This window comes from Halichoeres trimaculatus, unplaced genomic scaffold (assembly GCF_033239565.1).
Source record: "Halichoeres trimaculatus isolate MK-OKI-2021-1 unplaced genomic scaffold, fHalTri1.1 fHalTri1_scaffold_6, whole genome shotgun sequence".
In the NCBI taxonomy this organism is placed as follows: Eukaryota; Metazoa; Chordata; class Actinopteri; order Labriformes; family Labridae; genus Halichoeres; species Halichoeres trimaculatus.
This window is the reverse complement of record NW_027437184.1, coordinates 4,236,956-4,256,235: the sequence shown is the minus strand read 5'-3', so window position 1 is coordinate 4,256,235 and position 19,280 is coordinate 4,236,956. Positions and strand designations below refer to the sequence as shown.

The window sequence follows — 19,280 nt, the reverse complement described above, 5'->3', positions numbered from 1 at the left end:
AACGGAATGTGTATGATACTTGACACAACAGATCCTGAGTCAGTCAGGAGAAAAAAATTGCTGCTTTGGCGATCTCAAAATTGCATTGTCTAAAATTGCGATTTCGATCTGAAAACGATAAATTGTTCAGCCCTAATATTTAGTCATATTTTCTGACACCAGAATTTGGAATGTGGATACAGTAATGTCTGGTCGATAAGGGAACACACAGTAGCTTCTTCCCTTTTTTTCCTCGCTACTTTTCTATTCTTTTTAGTAAATCATTACAATCATTTCTAACGCCATTTATTTTGAACACACCAATCCATTATTCATTAAGTGTAAAATAATAAAATTGTACAACATGGTAGAATATCAAACAGCACACGTCTTGTACAGGGCCAAGAGCAATCTATTACTAATGACTCTACAGGAAATGTTTCATGAAAGAGAGGGAAGGTGTGATCTAAGGAAGCAATTAGATTTTAAGATTCAAAAATGTGGAACTACAATGAAAAAATTTTGCAGAACAAACAATAGAGCGTGGAGCTGAAACGGTGTCAAAGCAGTTTAAAAACAAATATAAACAAATGATTTTCAAAAGATTTAGAGAACAAGGAATCTAACGTGTGTGTATGTATGGATGTTTATTTAAATATTACTTGTCTATTTATATTATAGTATCAACAGAGATGATATGATTTATGTTTAGGAAGTTTGTGATGAAAAAAATAGATCAATCAATTCTTTTGGGGGTTCTTTTTGTTGTTACTGTTGGTTTTTTTTTCCCTGTTTTTTTGGGGTATTTTTTTCTCTATTATTTATTTTTGTGTTTTTTCCAATTTGTTCTTTTCCCTGTTGATTTTCTTTTTATTTTCTTTTTTATTATGTTCACATGTTTGAAATGAAGCATTCATTCATTCATATATTTTCATGTATTTATCAGAGGGGTCATTCTTTTTGTACTCTTCCCAATCTATATTACTTTTCTACTGATTAAGTTTTGTTGTGGTTTAGAAAGTTTTGAGACAGGGATATAAAACAGGAGATTATCGTATATTTGTATTGTATGAATTGTCAAAAAAAATAAAAAATAAATAAAAAAGAAAAAAGAAAATAAAAAAGGAAAGAAACAGATGATTTCACATCTCTGGACAACTTTTCCTTGAATTTTTGGAAGAATACTCATTCAAAATACTTTTTCTACTTATATCTTTGCATATTGTTACGTTGTGCATTATCTCTGCTCAGTGCAAATAAAAGCAATATTTCAAAGAACGATGCATGGTCATTTTTTAAACCAATGCCTGGTCCCGCTTTGTTCTCCTCCTGTGTTATTCTCCCTCTTCTCCTCTGAGACAAACAGCCGTCCTGATGGGTTTAGTACAAATGAGTCCCTCATGAGATAATGGATAGAGACAGTGTGTACTTGTGTGTATGTGTGTGTCAATGCGTGTCTATGAGTCCTGAGTGTCAGGGGAAACAGGTTCCTGCTGCCTCATCCGTCTCCGTCTTGCATGGTGACCCTGACAAACAAGAGCGAGGGGAGGCATGTGGATTTCATCTCCCAGCCTCGTCCTGCAGGCTCCACGCTGCAGCAGGAGGAGGGGGGGGGGTGACACAGTGACTGTGACTGTGAATGAGACGACGCGTGTCAGATGAGGTGTGAGAGAAAAGAAAATAACTGAGATGTCAGGAGGTATTAGGCTCGGGGAAGCAGCTCCACGCCACCTGAACGGGCTGTGCCTCCATTTTCCCTGATAAAAAGCGGCGAGCTGCACGTTCTCAGGAGTCTCAATTAAATCGATCTCGCCTGCAGCCGTGAATGCATAAATAAAAATTATCACGGAGTGTCCTCATTGGTATGTGTCCTTTCGCTCAGGCTGGCCTGTCACCCTTTGACAAACAGAGGAACAACAGAGGCGGCTCCGTGGTTCGTCGGTCATCCTACCAGCGACGTCTAACATTTAACAGGCTGAGCCCACTAATTACAGGAAGTTAGCGCAGCGCTGCAGCTTAATGAAGGCTCTCTAAAGTCTGGCCACGTGTTGCAGGTAATTAACATGAACAAAAGCGACACAAAACAACAATGTTTTGTCGCAGCGCGGAGGTTTCACTGGGGAACAGAGTCTGCTCCTGGGAGACTGGGACCACGGCTTGTTTTGCTCTAACGGGGAGTGAAGCCAGTGGCCAAATGGAGGCTGGGATCAGATGAATCTCTGCACAAAGACCGCTTTAAAAATCCGGCTTTCACTATAATTCAGATCCAACAAACAGCCCTCAGATAGAGGTCTCACTTTACTGGCTCTAGACCTGGATTCTGGTCCAAATAAACAAACTAACAGGACTCTAGGGACCAGATCTGACCCACATGACAATTAGATGATTCATCCAAACACAGGGATTCCTCCACAACTTTTTCATTAAGAGAAGTTTTTTTGCACAAAATGTATGATAGAAATTGTACAATAAAAATTGTGATTTTTTTCGTCTCTTTTTCATCATCTTTGTATTTGGAGTGAATCATTACTTTGTATGGTTCATTTGTTGGTCATGGACACCAAACTAGTTTTGTCTTCAGTGATATTTTTACTATTTTTTCTCCTGTGTTTGTTTGGAGATCCTACATGTAACCATGGCTGCATTGTTTACATGTGATATCAGCTGTTAGCAGCCTGTAGCATGTCAATGCTAACTGGTGCAAGGCCAGATGTTTCCCACAAGGTAAGGAGAAGGAGGTGAGGACGACGTGCTGGTTCTCAGGTGTGAGCTAAGAAGTGACGACATGGACCTGTCCTTCCATCCATCGTTATTGGGAACGTAAGATCTGTCTCCAATAAGATGGACAAGCTAGCTGTGCTAACACAGCAACAGAGGGAATACCAGAAGGCAGAGTAGCATCATGCTATTCACAGACATGGCTAACAGAGCTAACACCAGACACCAACGCCACATTGGAAGAGCTTCACCTGCTGTGAGCAGACAGGATCCAGGAGACAGAGACTGAACAGACTGCTGAAGAAGCTCAGTCCTGGACCCTGTGGAGGTGGAGACTGGCTGACTGGACAATGATGGACAAGCTGTCAGCATCTATTTTCTTATGGAGCTTTTTGCACTTTCTATACACTTTCTAACTTTTGTTTTCTTTGATTGCTGCTGTGACTCCTCCTGAATATCCCCTCAGGGATAAATAAAGTATTTTCGGTTCTATTCTATTCTGTTCTGTTCTACCTCTGGAAAAAGTAACACACATTTCATTTCTTTTTCCTTTGCGTTTGTTTATTTGCTAATTGAGCACAGTCACGCTAAATCTGATGTTTACTCTGTTTATAATCTATCTGAAGTTTCTGTAATCCCTACCTCTGTGTGTAACTGGGTTGCTGTAACGATCTTGTATTGATGAAACTGCACCGAATAGTACAGGTGGTTTATTTATGTAAAATGTCAATAAAAAGAAAAGAAGTTTTTCTAGTAAAACGAACACAGAGAAAGGGCTTAATGCTGCTTTTAATTTCCATGTGTTAAATAAAAAGTTAGGTAATGAACACGCAGAGTCTAAATATGCCTGTGGGTTTCAAAATTCACCACCAGAGCCTCTTAGTTGTCTGTCCATTTAAAGTGAAGGTGTTTTGCTTGTGGAGTAGAGTTGGATTGGACATTTTGTGTTGCTTTTCAACATGCAGACTTTTAAAGATGTAATCCAAAAGTTCTCACTTGAAGACCCTCGGAAAAAATAAAAAAAAATACACTGTTAACTTTAACTTTGATCCCTTTCAAGTCACGACTTTTGGCGTTGATATAGTCAGGAAAGGAGAAAAAAGCGCAGTTCCTTGAGTGTCCACTAGATAAGATTTTATTAATACCAATGCCTTTATCGATTCTTTTTGATCCTGAATCAGAGTTTTCTTTGGAAACTTTATCTAGCTGCTAAGCTGTAGCCGCGTTTCCACCAAGCAGACCGGTTCAGTTTTGTGGCGTTTCCACTGACTCATCCCGGGACATATCCCATATAACTGAGGCAGGCTGTCCCACTTTTTGGGACCCTTTCATTTGGGTGCCAGACTGAACCAATCCACTCTCAGAAGGTGGGGTCTTCCATCTATGCTCTTTGTTTACTGTGTCGCGTTTTTCTTCTTCATTTGATTTAATAGCGGGATAAACTGTGTTACACTGCTACAGCGTCAAGCTATTATTTCACAGCTGTGGCTTTTGGCATCCGGTTTACCCACCACGAGAGGGCAAAAATTGCTGTGGAAACATACAGGATCAGGCTTAACTGTACCAGACCGTGCCAAATCTTACTGAACCGAACCGGACTGCTTGGTGGAAACTTGGATTAGGATAGCTGGGGCCAACAGACGGCGAATGGTTCAGCAGCTCTGGCTTAAGGTAAAGAATCAATAAGGATATCATTTGGCATAAAGGATGATGATGTGAATGGATTGAGCCATTTCTTATCGATTCTTAACGGGAATCAGTTTTTGTCTCTCCTTAGTGTCCACTTGAGGCCGGGTGTAAACACTAGAGAACAGTTTGTCTCTATAACTTCTTTCTTTGTTTCCAACAAAAAACATAGAGGAAAAAAAAATTGAACTTATGCATTTTTGTTGCACTGAAGTCAAAAGTTGTCAGTGAAAAACAAAATTAAAAAGAGTCGGCACATGGCGACCACTAACTTCAGGCTTCACTACACATCTTAAGACACCAAAAGGAGGAACCAGGAACTCTACATCCGTGTTTTTTACACCTCTGAAACCACCTGAAACATCCTGATCCTGATCTCGAGCAAAGATGTAGAGACAGACAATCACTCACACACGCTTACGAGCAATTCATCAACCTGATATGTACACCTGTAGATTGTTGAAACCAGCAAAGCCAGATAAAACCCATGCATGCACAGAGCGAACATGCAAAAGCATCCAGGAACCTTTTGCTTTGAAGCAAAAGAAATAAAAACTGCACCACCATATCGTCCAGTTTGATAGCTAATATGAAGGCACTGAAACATCTTTACACTTCTCTAAAATCAAACATCCAGACGAGGACATCAGGATTTAGAATAAATATGATTTTCAAAAACATTACTGCATATCTACAACAACAAACTTTTTATTACAGAAGTTTATCATATGAAAAATGGAAGATGTGATTTACATCATATTTGCTTGTAAAAACCTTTTAAGCTAAAACCTTAACAGCATTGCACGTTGTTCTTCCTCCCTCTGAAATGTGACTGGAGAGGAACAATAACATTAGGTATGGGTGTGGTATCCATTTATTTGTTTCACTCTCCCCAAAATGTCTTCTAAATGTCAAATCACTCTGCAGCTGGAGGAGGAAACAGCTCTCTAAAGTGCAGCTGATACCTAATATCCAAATGTCTCTTTTCAAACGCAGAAAGAGGACGATCTGGAGAACAGACGGGGTTTATTGCATGAATTTTAACAACTTCCTGTCTGCTCTTGTCTCCAGATTCAGAGGACAGCGAGTCGAAAGCAAGCAGACTGAGAACATGTTGAATATATTCTTTAATCTCAGTCTCGTACAATATGTTTCCACTGGGTCTTAAAACCACTGAATGGACTTTGAGAGTTAACTTCTACAACAGTTACTTTCAGCGACCAAAGGAAAATCTCAGAATGAAACAGTGAGACCAAGAAAAGGAGGGTAAAAGGGATTTAAAGCAGTAAACACGCTGTTGGCCGGGTGCATTGTTTGGTGATGACTTTGTGTTTGTACTGTAAGATGAAACAGACACAGAGAGTAAACAGAGGGGAAGCATATCCAAACTGTATGTACACACTCTCTGAGCAGACTGCCACAACCCAGAGTCTCTTTACGACGGCCGAGGCATCTTGTTTCAAATCGCATTAAAGCTCAGTAATCACTTTGTTTCCTCTGTTCATACGGACGCCAAAGAACACGCCGGAATAATCCCGACACCTCAACTCTGGAGCTGAATACACTCCACATGATAAGGAGGGTTTGAGTCAGGTAGAAATCTTCTGACTTTGTTGTTTTCCCAGCAAACCAAGCTGCAGTTAGTGAGAAGAGTTTGGAAATGAAACTGATTCATAATGAGAGACTGTGTATCTGTTTGGACCTGTGAGATCTGGGCACAGACGATGTGTCTCTTAAATCTGGACTGAGCCAAGCAAGCTGTTAATCCCTGTTTCCAAGTTTCAGGAAAGTTAAGTTTACTGGCTGCTCGATGGAGTTGGAAAGAGTCACAAATTTTACAAAATGAGACTCGTGAATTTATTTAAACACCCAAAAACATGTATTAATGTTTGTATGTATATCACATCATTTAAATTTAAATATTTTGAACAGAGTCTTATACACATAGGGTTAAAGCTGCAAAATATAACCAAGAGCAAATATCTCTATATTTTACAGCTATATCACGATGAACGACATATACCTCGATATTGTGACTTCTCTTCTAAATCATTTTACAAATGTTAAATCCAACACTTTGATGCAAAACAGACATTAGTATAAAAACTCAACCAAAATTTTCATGCAAAAAAGGAGGGAATCACAACAAGGTTAAGCTAACCTTTTATTTCAAACCAAACTTTATGTAGTCACATAAATTTTATTATATTATATTTTATTGCATTAAATTATATAACATTATATTGTATTATATTATACTATATAATATTACATTACATTATATCATATTACATTTTATTATATTATATTATACTACTTTAGATTATATTGTTATGTTATATCATTTTTTATTATATTTTATATAATAAATTTTAATATTATTTTGTATTATATTTTATATAATAAAATTTAATATTATTTTTAGAATATCATATTTTATATTATATAATTGTTTTACATTAAATTATATTATTTTATATTACATTACATTACATTACACTTTATTATGTTTTCTTTAGGGAAGGGTACCTTTTACATTTGTAACGATATGGTTTAAATGCCCGGTTCCTTTGCAAACGGTATTGGTACTCAAAGGTACCAATTTTAGTTACTTTTTTTAATTTATGTGGTAAAAAAAATATCAATTTTTTGAAAAATGTAATACAAAAATTTCTCAATTTAACATATTTATTCTTCTATATATTACCTTCCAATGCTGTGTTCATGCTCAACATCGAAAATTGCCTACTCTTCCATTCCTATAAAGTCACAAGGATGCATTTAGGTACCTAAACATGGTACCTTTTGGTTTTATGTGAATCGGTACACGGTACATTTGACAGAATTGGGTCAGTACCTCTAAAAGTACCTAATTCGGTACCCCAATTTTCTAATTATATTATATTATATTATATCAAACTTTGAAATTATCATGAACTAAAGTTGGAGATGACATAATATGTTCATTTCTATAAATCAGCAACCTGGATATTGTTGGTCATGCTTGAAGGACTCCAATGACAATCATCTGTTAGCCTGGGGTCTGGTTGTGTTTTCTTGGAGTCACCTCCTCCCTCTGTTTACTTTGCAGCTCGGAGTTCTGTTTTTGAACTGTTATTACACTTGTGATTTTGTCACAAAATAAAGGTGGGAGAAAAAAAATCAAAAATCATTATTGGGATTTTTTCTTTTGACAATATCAAAATCATGATTCTTTGTCAAAAATAGTTTTTTTTCACATTTAAATTCTTTATTTCAGTCTTTGTTTATAAACTGGATTGGAAAAAAGTTACCACTTCTCTCCAGCAGAGGGTGAAATGTGTCTCTCTGACTCATGTGATGTGCATTTTATGAGGAAAGAAAACTAAAAATCACAGAAATGGTAAATAATGAAGAATCACATTTTAAATTGAATCAGCACCCCAAAAATCGGAATAGAATCAGATCCCAGCCCGACCACAAAACCTTATTTGTTTACAATATTTTGGTATTCAGCTATAAACACCAAACGAAGCTCCTCTTTGTTCTCATGCATCGAGCAGTGCACAGCTGAACAGCAAGCAGGGAAGGGCAGAGTGCGCAGAGAAATGAAAGTGAAACTCAAGAACGTGTTCATTTTTCATTGTGGAGAGCTGGGAGAGAGTCGGACAGGATCATAAAGGCCGCAAAGCCAACCCGAATAAGCAACTAAACTTTAGAAAACAAGAACTCACAACACACAACTGATGAGACGTGTAAGCAACTTTTTTCCCTCCTCTCCTAACACAACAACACGCATGCGCAGCAGCAGAGAGTGAAACGAGTGAATCACCGAAGAGATTTACGTCCCTATGTCTGAAAACATTAACATGACTATTTGTACTCGATGGTAACCATATAGTCATTTTATACAACTCACGTAACAACCTGCGATACACTGAGTATATTTGATACATCCCCCAGCTCTACACTGGCTACACTGGCATCCAGAGCTGCTTCATATCTTCGCTGGTTTTTGAGTGTTTTTGATGTCATTGTGGTGTTTTCGAACAGAGACAAAGGAAGAAAGAAGAAGAAGAAAAGCAACAACAGACAAACAAACATGAACAAACACGCTTACTTTTTGCCACAGAGACTCTCTGGAGGCCAAGCTGGAGCACGCCGCCACAAACCAGCAGTTACCCAGCTGTCCCTGGTGCAGATCGTGTGCACTGATGCCATCTACAAACAGGTGAGGGTCTTCACACAGCTCCTACAGGGGACAAAGAGATGAACAGAGACACTTCATGGATCAAAAGTGAAGATTTTGTCAAGCTGAAACTTTCTCCAACAGCAGAAAAGTGGATATTAAAGTACTGAAGGTTGACAGAAGCATGTGAAACGTGCTTCACAGCCACAGCGTGCGTGAACACTTCATGGTTCAACATAAAGAGGAGGACAAATGTGTTAATGCAGATTCCTGAATCAGAATGAGACCATCTGTCCTAATGCACCCACGGATCATATTCACCATCTTCTCCACAGTGTGGGAGGGCTGCATGCATTTACACAATCACACTTCATCTCGCTGCTGTGCTGAGGTCCATTTTCTGCCACACTGTGTACAGACAGACCTCTATTACAGCTAACAACATGGGGCCCAATGAGCCGGGCTCACACACACACACACACATACACACACACCAAACCTCATCTATATACACACACAAAAACACAGGCAGACACACACTTGTTGGACTTCCTGCGGCTCCTGTGATAATGTGTGGCATGAATACTACAGACTGCAGGCTGACAGTGCCCATTTACAGAGAGACACTCTGTCCTTTAGTCTTTTGTCTGCGCACACAATGGCCTCACTTCAGTGCGAACACGCCGCAGAGAAGAGATGTGCCAAAAAAGTGAAAGAGCCATACCTAAAAAAATGAGCACTGAATATAAAATAAACTATATTATTCATATTATTCATCCTGTGCTTCGTATACGAACGCTGTGCACAGAATATTCATGCTGCTGCAAGAAGTAAAAACATAAAGAAGAAATTAAGTAACGATTTGATTGGCTACGTATCTGTGTGGTCATTAACACATAATTTCTACCATGCACTCAGAAAAGCTGCAGACTTTCATATTTAGAAATTCAATTTAAGAAAAAAACACAAAACAGACAGCTGCGCAAAAGATGTTCATTTTCTGTTGTTGAATTAATCACAGCCCTGACAGCTCGAAGTGATGCATTCAGCAGAGACTGCAGAGACCTCACAACGTTACCGAGTCCCATGGTGCTAAACTCGCTCTGCCCACAAATAAAACACAGACATATATATATATACACCTATATAAAACCACCATTTACCTTTCATTGTTATGGGTACATTGTTCTATAAAGTTAATTGGAAAACCTGAGTCCTCTTATTGTAATACAAACACATGTAACTATATTTTCTATCTTAGGACTATCCATTTAGGTATATTAACTGTTGAAAGCAAACATTTATCAATATGTAAGTGTATGTGTATGTCTGAGTGAGCGTGTGCATGGATGTGTCATAAAATATTATTCAATGTGATAATTAGGAATGGGTACCTTTCACATATGAAACTATATGGTACCGATGCTCGGTACCTGGCAACAGGTATAAGTACTTAACGGTACCAATTTTCAGTACTTTTGTGCGTTAATATGGGAATAAAAAATAATCTATTTAACAATAAAATCTAAAAGTTTTTTAAATTTGATATTTTTATTTCTTTTGTATGAAGTTGTAATGCTGTGTTCATGTCCAGCATGAAAAATCACACTCTTCCACTTCCTCACAGTCACAAGGATGAGTTTACATTAATTTGTGAAATGGTACGCAGTACTACTGACAGAATTTGGTTGGTATTTATAAAAGTACCTAATTCAGTGCCCATCCCTGGTAATAATACATGTTAGGGTGTATGCATATAAGTGCACATGTATTTGTTTTTTCACAGCTGAAATATGAACTTCTCCTCACCCTTTTTACCCATTTTCTAATCTCAAAACCTAAACCAGTTCTAACAGAGCAATAAGGTTTTTCTACTCAACATGAAATATAGCCTTTAAAGAATGTTACCTGTAGGAATGGATATCAAATGAGGTTCTTTTATAGGTACCGACTGAATTCTGTCAAAAGTACCAGGTAAAGATCCACGTAAAATCAAAAGGTACCATGTTTAGGTACCTAAACGCATCCTCATGACTGTGAGCGAGTGGAAGAGAAGGCAATTTTCCATGCTGGACATGAACACAGCATTGCAAGGATGTATATTGAAGATTAGAATTGTTTGATTAAAAAAAGTTTTATTAACAAACAAATTGATATTTTACCATATAAACATAAAAAAGTTCTGAAATTGGAACTGTTGAGTACCGGTGCTGATTGCCAGGTGAAGGGCATCGTTACCATATTGTTTAATATGTGAAAGGTACCCATCCCTAGTTACCTGTTGTTTTTTACAAACCCAAATCTCCACCAACCCCTCAACAACACTTCATTTCTGCCAACCCTCTGACACTCCCTCTCTTTTTTACGTTTTCCTAATTTTCTTTTTCTATTTCCTTTTTTTATTTCACGTATTTTGTCACGTTTCCTTATTGATTGCTGGTCTTCTGTGTCAATCTTTATCACAAGTTTGTCCTGTATTTTTTATTCACTAAATAAAATACTTGTAAAACTAAAGTATGAAATTTAGCCTTGATAGACTAAAAACTGTTAAAATATTATAAATAAAAAAGATTAATATAACATTTTACTACTATCATTTAGCCTTCTATGTTGACTCACACTGACCATTACTTTCTGTACAAAGTCCTGATTTGACACTTTTAATCATTCTGCTCCTACAGTACAGGCTCCTCCTTGTCGGGTGGAGTAACAACAAAACAGGAGGATCCAGAAAGTTTGAAAATCAAATGGACATAAGATCCTGGAGACAAAAGTTAAACTTACTTTCCACTGTGCAAAAAGGAAAATCCCCATGATGTCCAAGAGAAAACAGCAAAAGAAACCCAGACTACAGAAGCTCATTAAGCCACAGGTGAACCCGCTGAGGGTAATCAGAGTGGAGGGAAACACACAAGGACAGGAAGTCAAACTACACCAGACACAGAAGAAGGAAGAACTTCGAAATAAAACAGGAAACACTCACATGTATAATGCAAAGTGCAAGACACAGAAGTTAGACATAAGGAAAACTAATAAACAACACAGAGAGGAGGAAACTACATGAAACAGAAGGTAAATCTATACATAACATGACAAAACTCAACAACAATCCTAAAACAGCTTTGTGTGTTTGTTCATTTCAGGTCTTATCGCAAATGAAAATGAAAATGAAACTTTGTCACACCAATTCATGTATTAACCCATGGTTTAAGAGAAAATATTGATCTGACGTTGATATCACTCACTGATTTCACCATTTCACATTAAAACCTGCATTGAGCTCAAACAGATTGCATCAAATCTGTCACATCATTGATTTGCTGATATCTGATTTTTTATATATAAAAGTTAACACCGGGCTGATATTAATGGAAAACAGTTTAATTTTACTGCAGAGCTGAGCTGGCAGAGGTCTGGCTGTGAACACTCGGTCTGCTCTCTGCTTTATGGCACCGACGGGTCGATGGGCTCCTCGGCCATTACTCAACAGACAGCAGAAAGACCAGCACCACTTAACTGCTCTTTATCTTTACGCACTCGCAGCACTCAACTAGGGTTAGAAAAGTAAAAGAAGCAGAAAGAGGGAGAGGGATGGAGCTCATGAGCTTTTACTCATATCATGTACACGGATGATAACGGCTCTGTTGCTGCTTCTGCTGTTTTTATTCTGGTTGGGCCAAGTTTTAAACAACGATGAGAGAAATAAAAGGAAAAATTAAACTTTTCATCGAGAATTGGCTGAATGAAACCTGCAGACTGTTTTTCCTCTGAGCTTTGGTTTCGTCCCACGGTCCAGAGACACGCAGGCTGGAGTGAATAATGAGAGTTAGGACACTTCTCTAAGGTGTGATAGTGAGTGTTAATGTCTTTATCAGTAAGTGTTAGCGCCCCGTTAGCCTGATGAAGTGTAGAATGAGAGCTGGAGTGTGCTCAAGTCCCTCCCACACACACTGCTTCAACCATAAACATCAGTGCCAGGCTTAAACACTTATGTGTGTGTGTGTGTGTACACCAGTGCAGATCACAGCATGTTCACGCTGTGGCGTATGTTCGAGTCAGGGTAACAAAGGAACTCACACACAGGACACACGCAAGGTCAGTAATTTGCTGAGTCTGCAGAGCTGATTGCTGCAAAAGCAAACTTTTAATCAGAAGCAGAGGCCACTGCAGTGCTCCCCCGAGGCCTGAGCGCTCCAGCAGCCAGCAGCCTCTCACCTTACTCACACCAGCTCCGAGCCTCTCCGTCCGTCTGCTGCATGTGTAGGCACACCACTACGCTCAGGTGATCACAACTCGTGTCTGACCGCTGCCTCAGTTAAGACCTCCAATCATGTTTTTTCCCGTCTGCAGCAGCATTGATTGGTGGACTCAGAGCAGCAGCGGGGGCTCCCTGTGGTCGCCTGCTGTCCAGGGACAGGCTCAGGTAGGAGAGTAATAGAGTATTGATCCCCGTCCAGCTCTGCAGACACTGGAGTAATGTGAATACTGTGGCTGAGCACAGCCTAATCTATTAACACACTACTGAGAATCTTTCAGCCAGCTTCACTGGCCTCCTCAGCTCCATCCATCAGCCTGGGAGGGAAACCTTCACACACACTCACACATGCTCAAACAGACAGAGTGGAAACTCGCTGTTCATTGGGGGGAGATGTCCTAGAAAGCAAGATTCCCTTTAACCACCATTTCCCATTCCTACACTAACAGATACAACATGAAGCTGAAGTAACGCAATTTTAAACACTTTAACGTCGACAATTTGTACGAGCCTGTGTGACCACACCCATCAGCTGGCTTATATTTATTCTCCATGGCAGTAAAAATATTTTCCCCTGACTTAAAGGCAATGGACAGTCTGTTTATACCAACCTTAACTTTAAAATACAGTTTTTTTGGCAACAAAGGTGGGAAAGAAATCGTTGACGAAGTGCAATAAGAAAACAAGAGCTTTTAACACCTTAATCCCATAATTTTAGTTATACTTAAAGTCACTGACACATCATACTAACTCTATTCTGATCATTTCACCCAGAGCTGTCATAGATATACTGAGTTTAACAGGAGGACAAAAAGATACTAATATTTCAGATGTCTTTTTAAAGAATTTCAAAGTTTAAAAACCAAAACTTGTCAGTTGCTTAAGATATATCCAATCATGGTTGGTCACACATTGCCAAAGTTAAGAGCTAAATGGGGATTAAAATGTTTAACTATACGAACAAAGCTGACTTACAGCAGTTACAAAAAACATTTGCATAATGCTAAACTTTTAAGTTTTTCATGACTAATCGGAAAGGGGATTCGTTCACTTCATGTTGTGCCTCCAATTGGCTTTGTAAGACTTTCACATAAAAAGGCAAAATCAAAACAGAACAAAACAAAAAAAAAACACTTCACACTGTATTTATCTCAGACCTGTGTCATTGACAACACTCATTTCAGGCTCAGTAAAAAACCTTAAATTCAAGAAAATGTCTCTTAATCAAGCACCAAGCAATCTAGAACCTCATCAAGCATTCTGGAACCCAGCAGTCTGAAACCAGGTATTCCAGAACCAAGCATTCAAGAACCCAGCATTTGGGACCTAGCAGTCTGGAACAAAGTATTCTGAAACCCAGAAGTCTGGAACCAAGCAGTCTGAGACAAAGCTGTCAGGAGCCCAGCATTTTGGAACCCAGCAGTCTGGAACCAAGCATCCTGGAACCCAGCAGTCTGGAACCCAGCAGTCTGAGACAAAGCTGTCAGGAGCCCAGCATTTTGGAACCCAGCAGTCTAGAACCAAGCATTTTGGAACCCAGCAGTCTTGAACCCAGAAGTCTGAAGCCCAGCAGTCTAGCACCAAGCTGTCTGGAGCCCAGCAGTCTGAAAACCATGCATTCTGGAGCCCAGCCAACTGGAACCAAGCATTCTGGAACCCAGCTGTCTGGAACCAACATTCTGGAACCCAGAAGTCTGAAACCAACATTCTGGAACCCAGCATTCTGGAACCAAGTGTTCTGAAACCAAGCAGTCTGGAACAAAGCTGTTCGGAACCTAGGATTCTGGAACCAAGCATTCTGGAACCCAGAAGTCTGGAACTAACATTCTGGAACACAGCATTCTGGAACCAAGCATTCTGGGACCCAGAAGTCTGGAACCAAGAAGTCTGGAACCCAGAAGTCTGGAACTAAGCATTCTGGAACCCAGAAGCCTGGAACCAAGCATTCTGGAACCCAGAAGTCTGGAACCAAGCATTCTGGAACCTAGAAGTCTGGAACCAAGCATATTGGAACTCAGAAGTCTAGAACCAAGCATTCTGGAACCCAGCAGTCTGGAACAATCAGCACCCAAGGCTGTTTTCCAAAGAGCCTTGGATGCTGATTGTTTCACCATCCTGAAACAATCCAAACTGCCTACTACATACTTCATGTGAATGTAGTATGTAGTAGACCCTGCTTACTGCCGACTGCTTTTGGGTTTAGTATGTAGAATAACCGTTCCGTTGGCTCTGTTTGTGGCATGCTACTCTGGTTTTAAGTTTTAGAAAATGGAGTTTCAGGTGATGGAGCATAGAATTTCAGCAGCCCCATTCACTGCTCTCAAGCAAAAAAAAAAACAGTTTCTCTTTTTAGATTAATACATTCGCCCAAATGAGGGGATTCTCCAACTGGTGATGTCATAGTTTAAGCAAATCCCATGTTGTTCTCACTGAAATCTTGGGAAACTTCACCCAGCAGTCTTACCCAAACATTGAGCTTGAATTTTGACACTTTATCTATTATATCTAGTATTTTTAACTTCTTAATATTCTTTTTTATGCTTTCAAGGTTTGATTGCCTCTCAATGTTCTTTGTTTTTTTTCTTGTTTTCTTCTTTTAAACTCATGTTTAATTTTTTGTTTTTTATATGATGTTATTAACCTGTGTAACATGTTTTTGAGTGTCTAGAAAAGCGCCCTGTAATAACAATGTGTTATTATTATTATTATTATTATAATTAATCATTTTTAAAAATTAGAAAAATTGAAAAACCATCTCTTAATTTTTTTCTAATTTAAACATGACATCCATTGAAGCCTTTTTTACACACCTCTTTGGTGATCTTATTTTAGCTGCCATGCTATAGAAAACTCCCTGTCATTTGAAAATTTTCCATCATATCACTGTACATCGTCACATCACCCCACCCAGGCCAAGCAAAGACATAAATAAACTGAATCAGTGGAGGAGTGCGGGGGGAGGAAGAGGAGGAGGAGGGCGGCAGGAGGAAGAGACGGGCTGGGAGACGATGTGAGACAGTCAGAGAGGAGGAACATTTTATTAGAGCCTGCTCTTTAAGCTCGCACGCTCCGCCACTGGGACTTCATTGGAGCCATAAATATCACCGAGATGCATCTGAGCAAGGATAAAATCAAGCAGAGTAACCTCTGAGGGGGGGGTGGCGCCTGTGAACCTTCACCCAGCAACTGATTACATGACCTTTGTGCATTTTTACTGTCTGATGGTACAGGATACAAATATAACAGACCATTCACTGAGGGATCAATTTATAATGTTTACCAACACACGATGAATGATTGTTTGACATCAGAGCTTCAGAGACATTTCCTCTCACACTCTGTCAAATAAAAACAGATAGATTCCTCTTTTTCTGCCTGATCTTTGCATTTACGAGAAGCTTTTTAAACTTTATGGGAAACATGAGCACACAGCCTCTCACTGATGTTTTGTTGACATGGAGGTTTGTTCTCCAAACCCAAAATGGAGCTTTTCCGGCACTTAGCATTACCAGAGGAGCTGTGGTGAGGAGAAAGCTCTTTCTGAGAGTGTGAGCCTCCAAATGATTTTTCTTAATGAGACACCAGCAGGATACAGAAGAGAGGCTCAAAACAATGTTTAAAAGTCACTTTCATTCTGGTTTATTGAACACAAACATGACGAACCAGCAGCATTTTGCATCTCTTTCACTGATTTTTGATGATAGTTGTAACAAAGATTGTAACCAAACAAATCTGAGAGTTCATGTCTGATTTGCTCTGATGCATCTGATCCCCCTCGTGCTTGGAGAGACTCTTCCCCTGATGTAGGTCAGACCAATCATGACCATTTATAGGACGAGTTTGATATAATGACAAACTGGATCCTCTTCAAGAAGTGGCTGCTGATGATGTGGAAGGTCCTGGATCTGCTCTCATGTTGGAGTTTAATGAGCTGGACAGTGGTATGGACAAAGCTAGCGTGCCAGGTTGCCTTTTGCTCCATATGGACATGATAACGTCACTGCATCAGCTGTTGCAGATTTGTCGTCTGAACATCCATGATGAGAATCTCCCGTTCCACCACATCCCAAAGGTGCTCTATTGGATTGAGATCTGGGGACTGTGGAGGACATTTGAGTACAGGGAACTCATTGTCATGTTGAAGAAAGCAGTCTGAGATGATTCCAGCTTTATGACATGGAGCGTTATCCTGCTGGAAGTAGCCATCAGAAGATGGGTACACTGTGCTCATAAAGGGATGGACATGGTCAGCAACAATACTCAGGTAGGATGTGGACTTTTTTTTCCCTTTTTTTTCCCCTTTTTTCTTTTTTCTCTTTTTCTTCTTTTTTCTCCATTTCTTCTTTTTTCCTTTTTCTTTTTATTTCTTTTTTTTCCCCTTTTTTCTCTTTTTTTCTTTCTTCTTTTGTTTTCTTTTTTCTCTTTTTTTTCTTTTTCCTTCTTTTTTTCTTTTTTTTCTTTTTCCTTCTTTTTTTCCCTTTTTTCTTTTTTTTCATTTTCCTCCCCCCCTTTCTTTCCTTTTTTTTTCTTTTTTTCTTTTTTTTCTTTTTCTTTCTGCTGACTTTAAACCATGCTCAGTTGGTACTAAGGGGCCCAAAGTGAGCCAAGAAAACATCCCCCACACCATTACACCAGCAGCAGCAGCCTGAACCGTTGATACAAGGCAGGATGGATCCATGCTTTCATGTTGTTGAGGCCAAATTCTGACCCTACCATCTGAATGTGGAGCAGAAATCCAGACTCATCAGACCAGGCAACGTTTTTCCAATCTTCTATTGTCCAGTTTTGGTGTTGCTGTGTGAATTGTAGCCTCAGTTTCCTGTTCTTAGCTGACAGGAGGGTCACCCGGTGTGGTCTTCTGCTGCTGTAGCCCATCTGCCTCAAGGTTGGACGTGTTGTGTGTTCAGAGATGCTCTTCTGCAGACCTCGGTTGTAACCAGTGGTTATTTGAGTTACTGTTGCCTTTCTATCAGCTCCAACCAGTCTGTCCATTCTCCTCTGACCTCTAGCATCAACAAGGCATTTTGTCCCACAGAACTGCTGCTCACTGGATATTTTCTCTTTTTGGGACCATTCTCTGTAAACCCTAGAGATGGTTGTGGGTTAAAATCCCAGTAGATCAGTTTCTGAAATACTCAGACCAACAACCATGCCACGTTCAAAGTCCCTTAAATCACCTTTCTTCTCCATTCTGATTCTCAGCTTGACCTGTAGTTGCTTGTCTCTACCCTGTCTACATGCCTGAATGCATTAAGCTGCTGCCGTGTGATTGGCTGATCAGATATTTGAATGTGGGGAGTCCAGACTTTTAGGCTTGTTGTTAAGACTGTCATTAATGAACTGGTCCATAGGTTTGTTTTTTCTTTTTCACATTTGGGGTTGGCTGTTTATTAATGTATTTTATGTGACACAGAACAAGGCATTTGGTTTTTCATCTTACATCAAGACAAAATAGAAAGATAGGTTTAAATCTAGTGGCTGATGAATTGACAGGCTGGAGTCTGTTTTTAGTTTATCAATCATAAACGGTTAAAGGTAGGGTCTGCAGGAAGTTTCGTCACTTTTTAGTAAATACAAACTCAAACCGGTCTCCTCCTCCAGCAACCACCTGTAGCATTGCGTATTTACACTCGAGAGCTGTGCATCCAGCTGTACATGTTAGCACAAGCTAATCAGGGTATTTGACACATACCTGGTTAGCAGAAAGCTAATTCATGCCACTTTTCGTCCCGTGCTGCTCTCCAGGTTTCCAAAAGAGAGCCAAGCTTTACCATCATTCAATAAAAAGCTTCATCTGTTTCAGTTTGGTTGTGTTTTTTATGCTACATGCTACGTCCACTGCCAAAGCAACCTGGGATAGCTTCTTCCACTCGCTAATCAACACACAAAGTCATTTGTGCACTGGGCACGCTGTGATTGGCTGATGTAACCACGCCTAGAAATTTACTGATACAACCAAAACCATCCAGGCAGAGGAGAGGGTTTAAGACAGACACAGACACTGACACACATATATAGAGGCCCATAGGAGACAATTGAGCAGGATCACGCCTGTAAAAGTTGACCTTTTATTTTTTATGGAAAATACTGCAGGCTCTATCTTTAATCTTGCTGATGCCTCGTAGGATTTCAAAACAACCTTAAGCTATGACTCCTGAAGTTCTTCTCATTTCTCAGTATTTGACTTCACAAGATTTCATTTCTATTTTAGGTTAAACCAGGTGAGAAGAATGAGCAGAAGTGTCTCTTTGCTCATCTGGAAACACAACCACCACAGGCTGCTGTTGCGAACGAGAATTCAGAAGTTGGAGGAGCTAAAAATGTGGAGTCTCTGGGGGGAGCTGAAATCCATGGAGATGATTTACCAGTTTGGAGGATTCTGTTTTCAGTGCGTCCACTCGCTGCTGACAGGCTTTTAAAACGGGAACATTTGGGCTTAAATGTATCTCTACATGTGGATATTTATAGAAACCT

General features: G+C 39.5%; 1 protein-coding gene across 3 annotated transcripts in view; it reads right to left on the bottom strand.

Annotated features, from left to right (window-relative positions):
• The window catches only part of capn5b (calpain 5b), a 72,091-nt gene that overhangs the window by 28,746 nt on the left and 24,065 nt on the right, over window positions 1-19,280 (bottom strand). For 2 of the 3 annotated variants that reach the window (XM_074672833.1, XM_074672834.1), the window contains exon 3: window positions 8,483-8,614. In XM_074672833.1, coding sequence (XP_074528934.1) covers window positions 8,483-8,614 — 132 coding nt within the window. Of the gene's footprint in view, window positions 1-8,482; window positions 8,615-11,335; window positions 11,409-19,280 lie in introns of those variants that run through there. The other variant, XM_074672835.1, reaches the window with a different exon arrangement.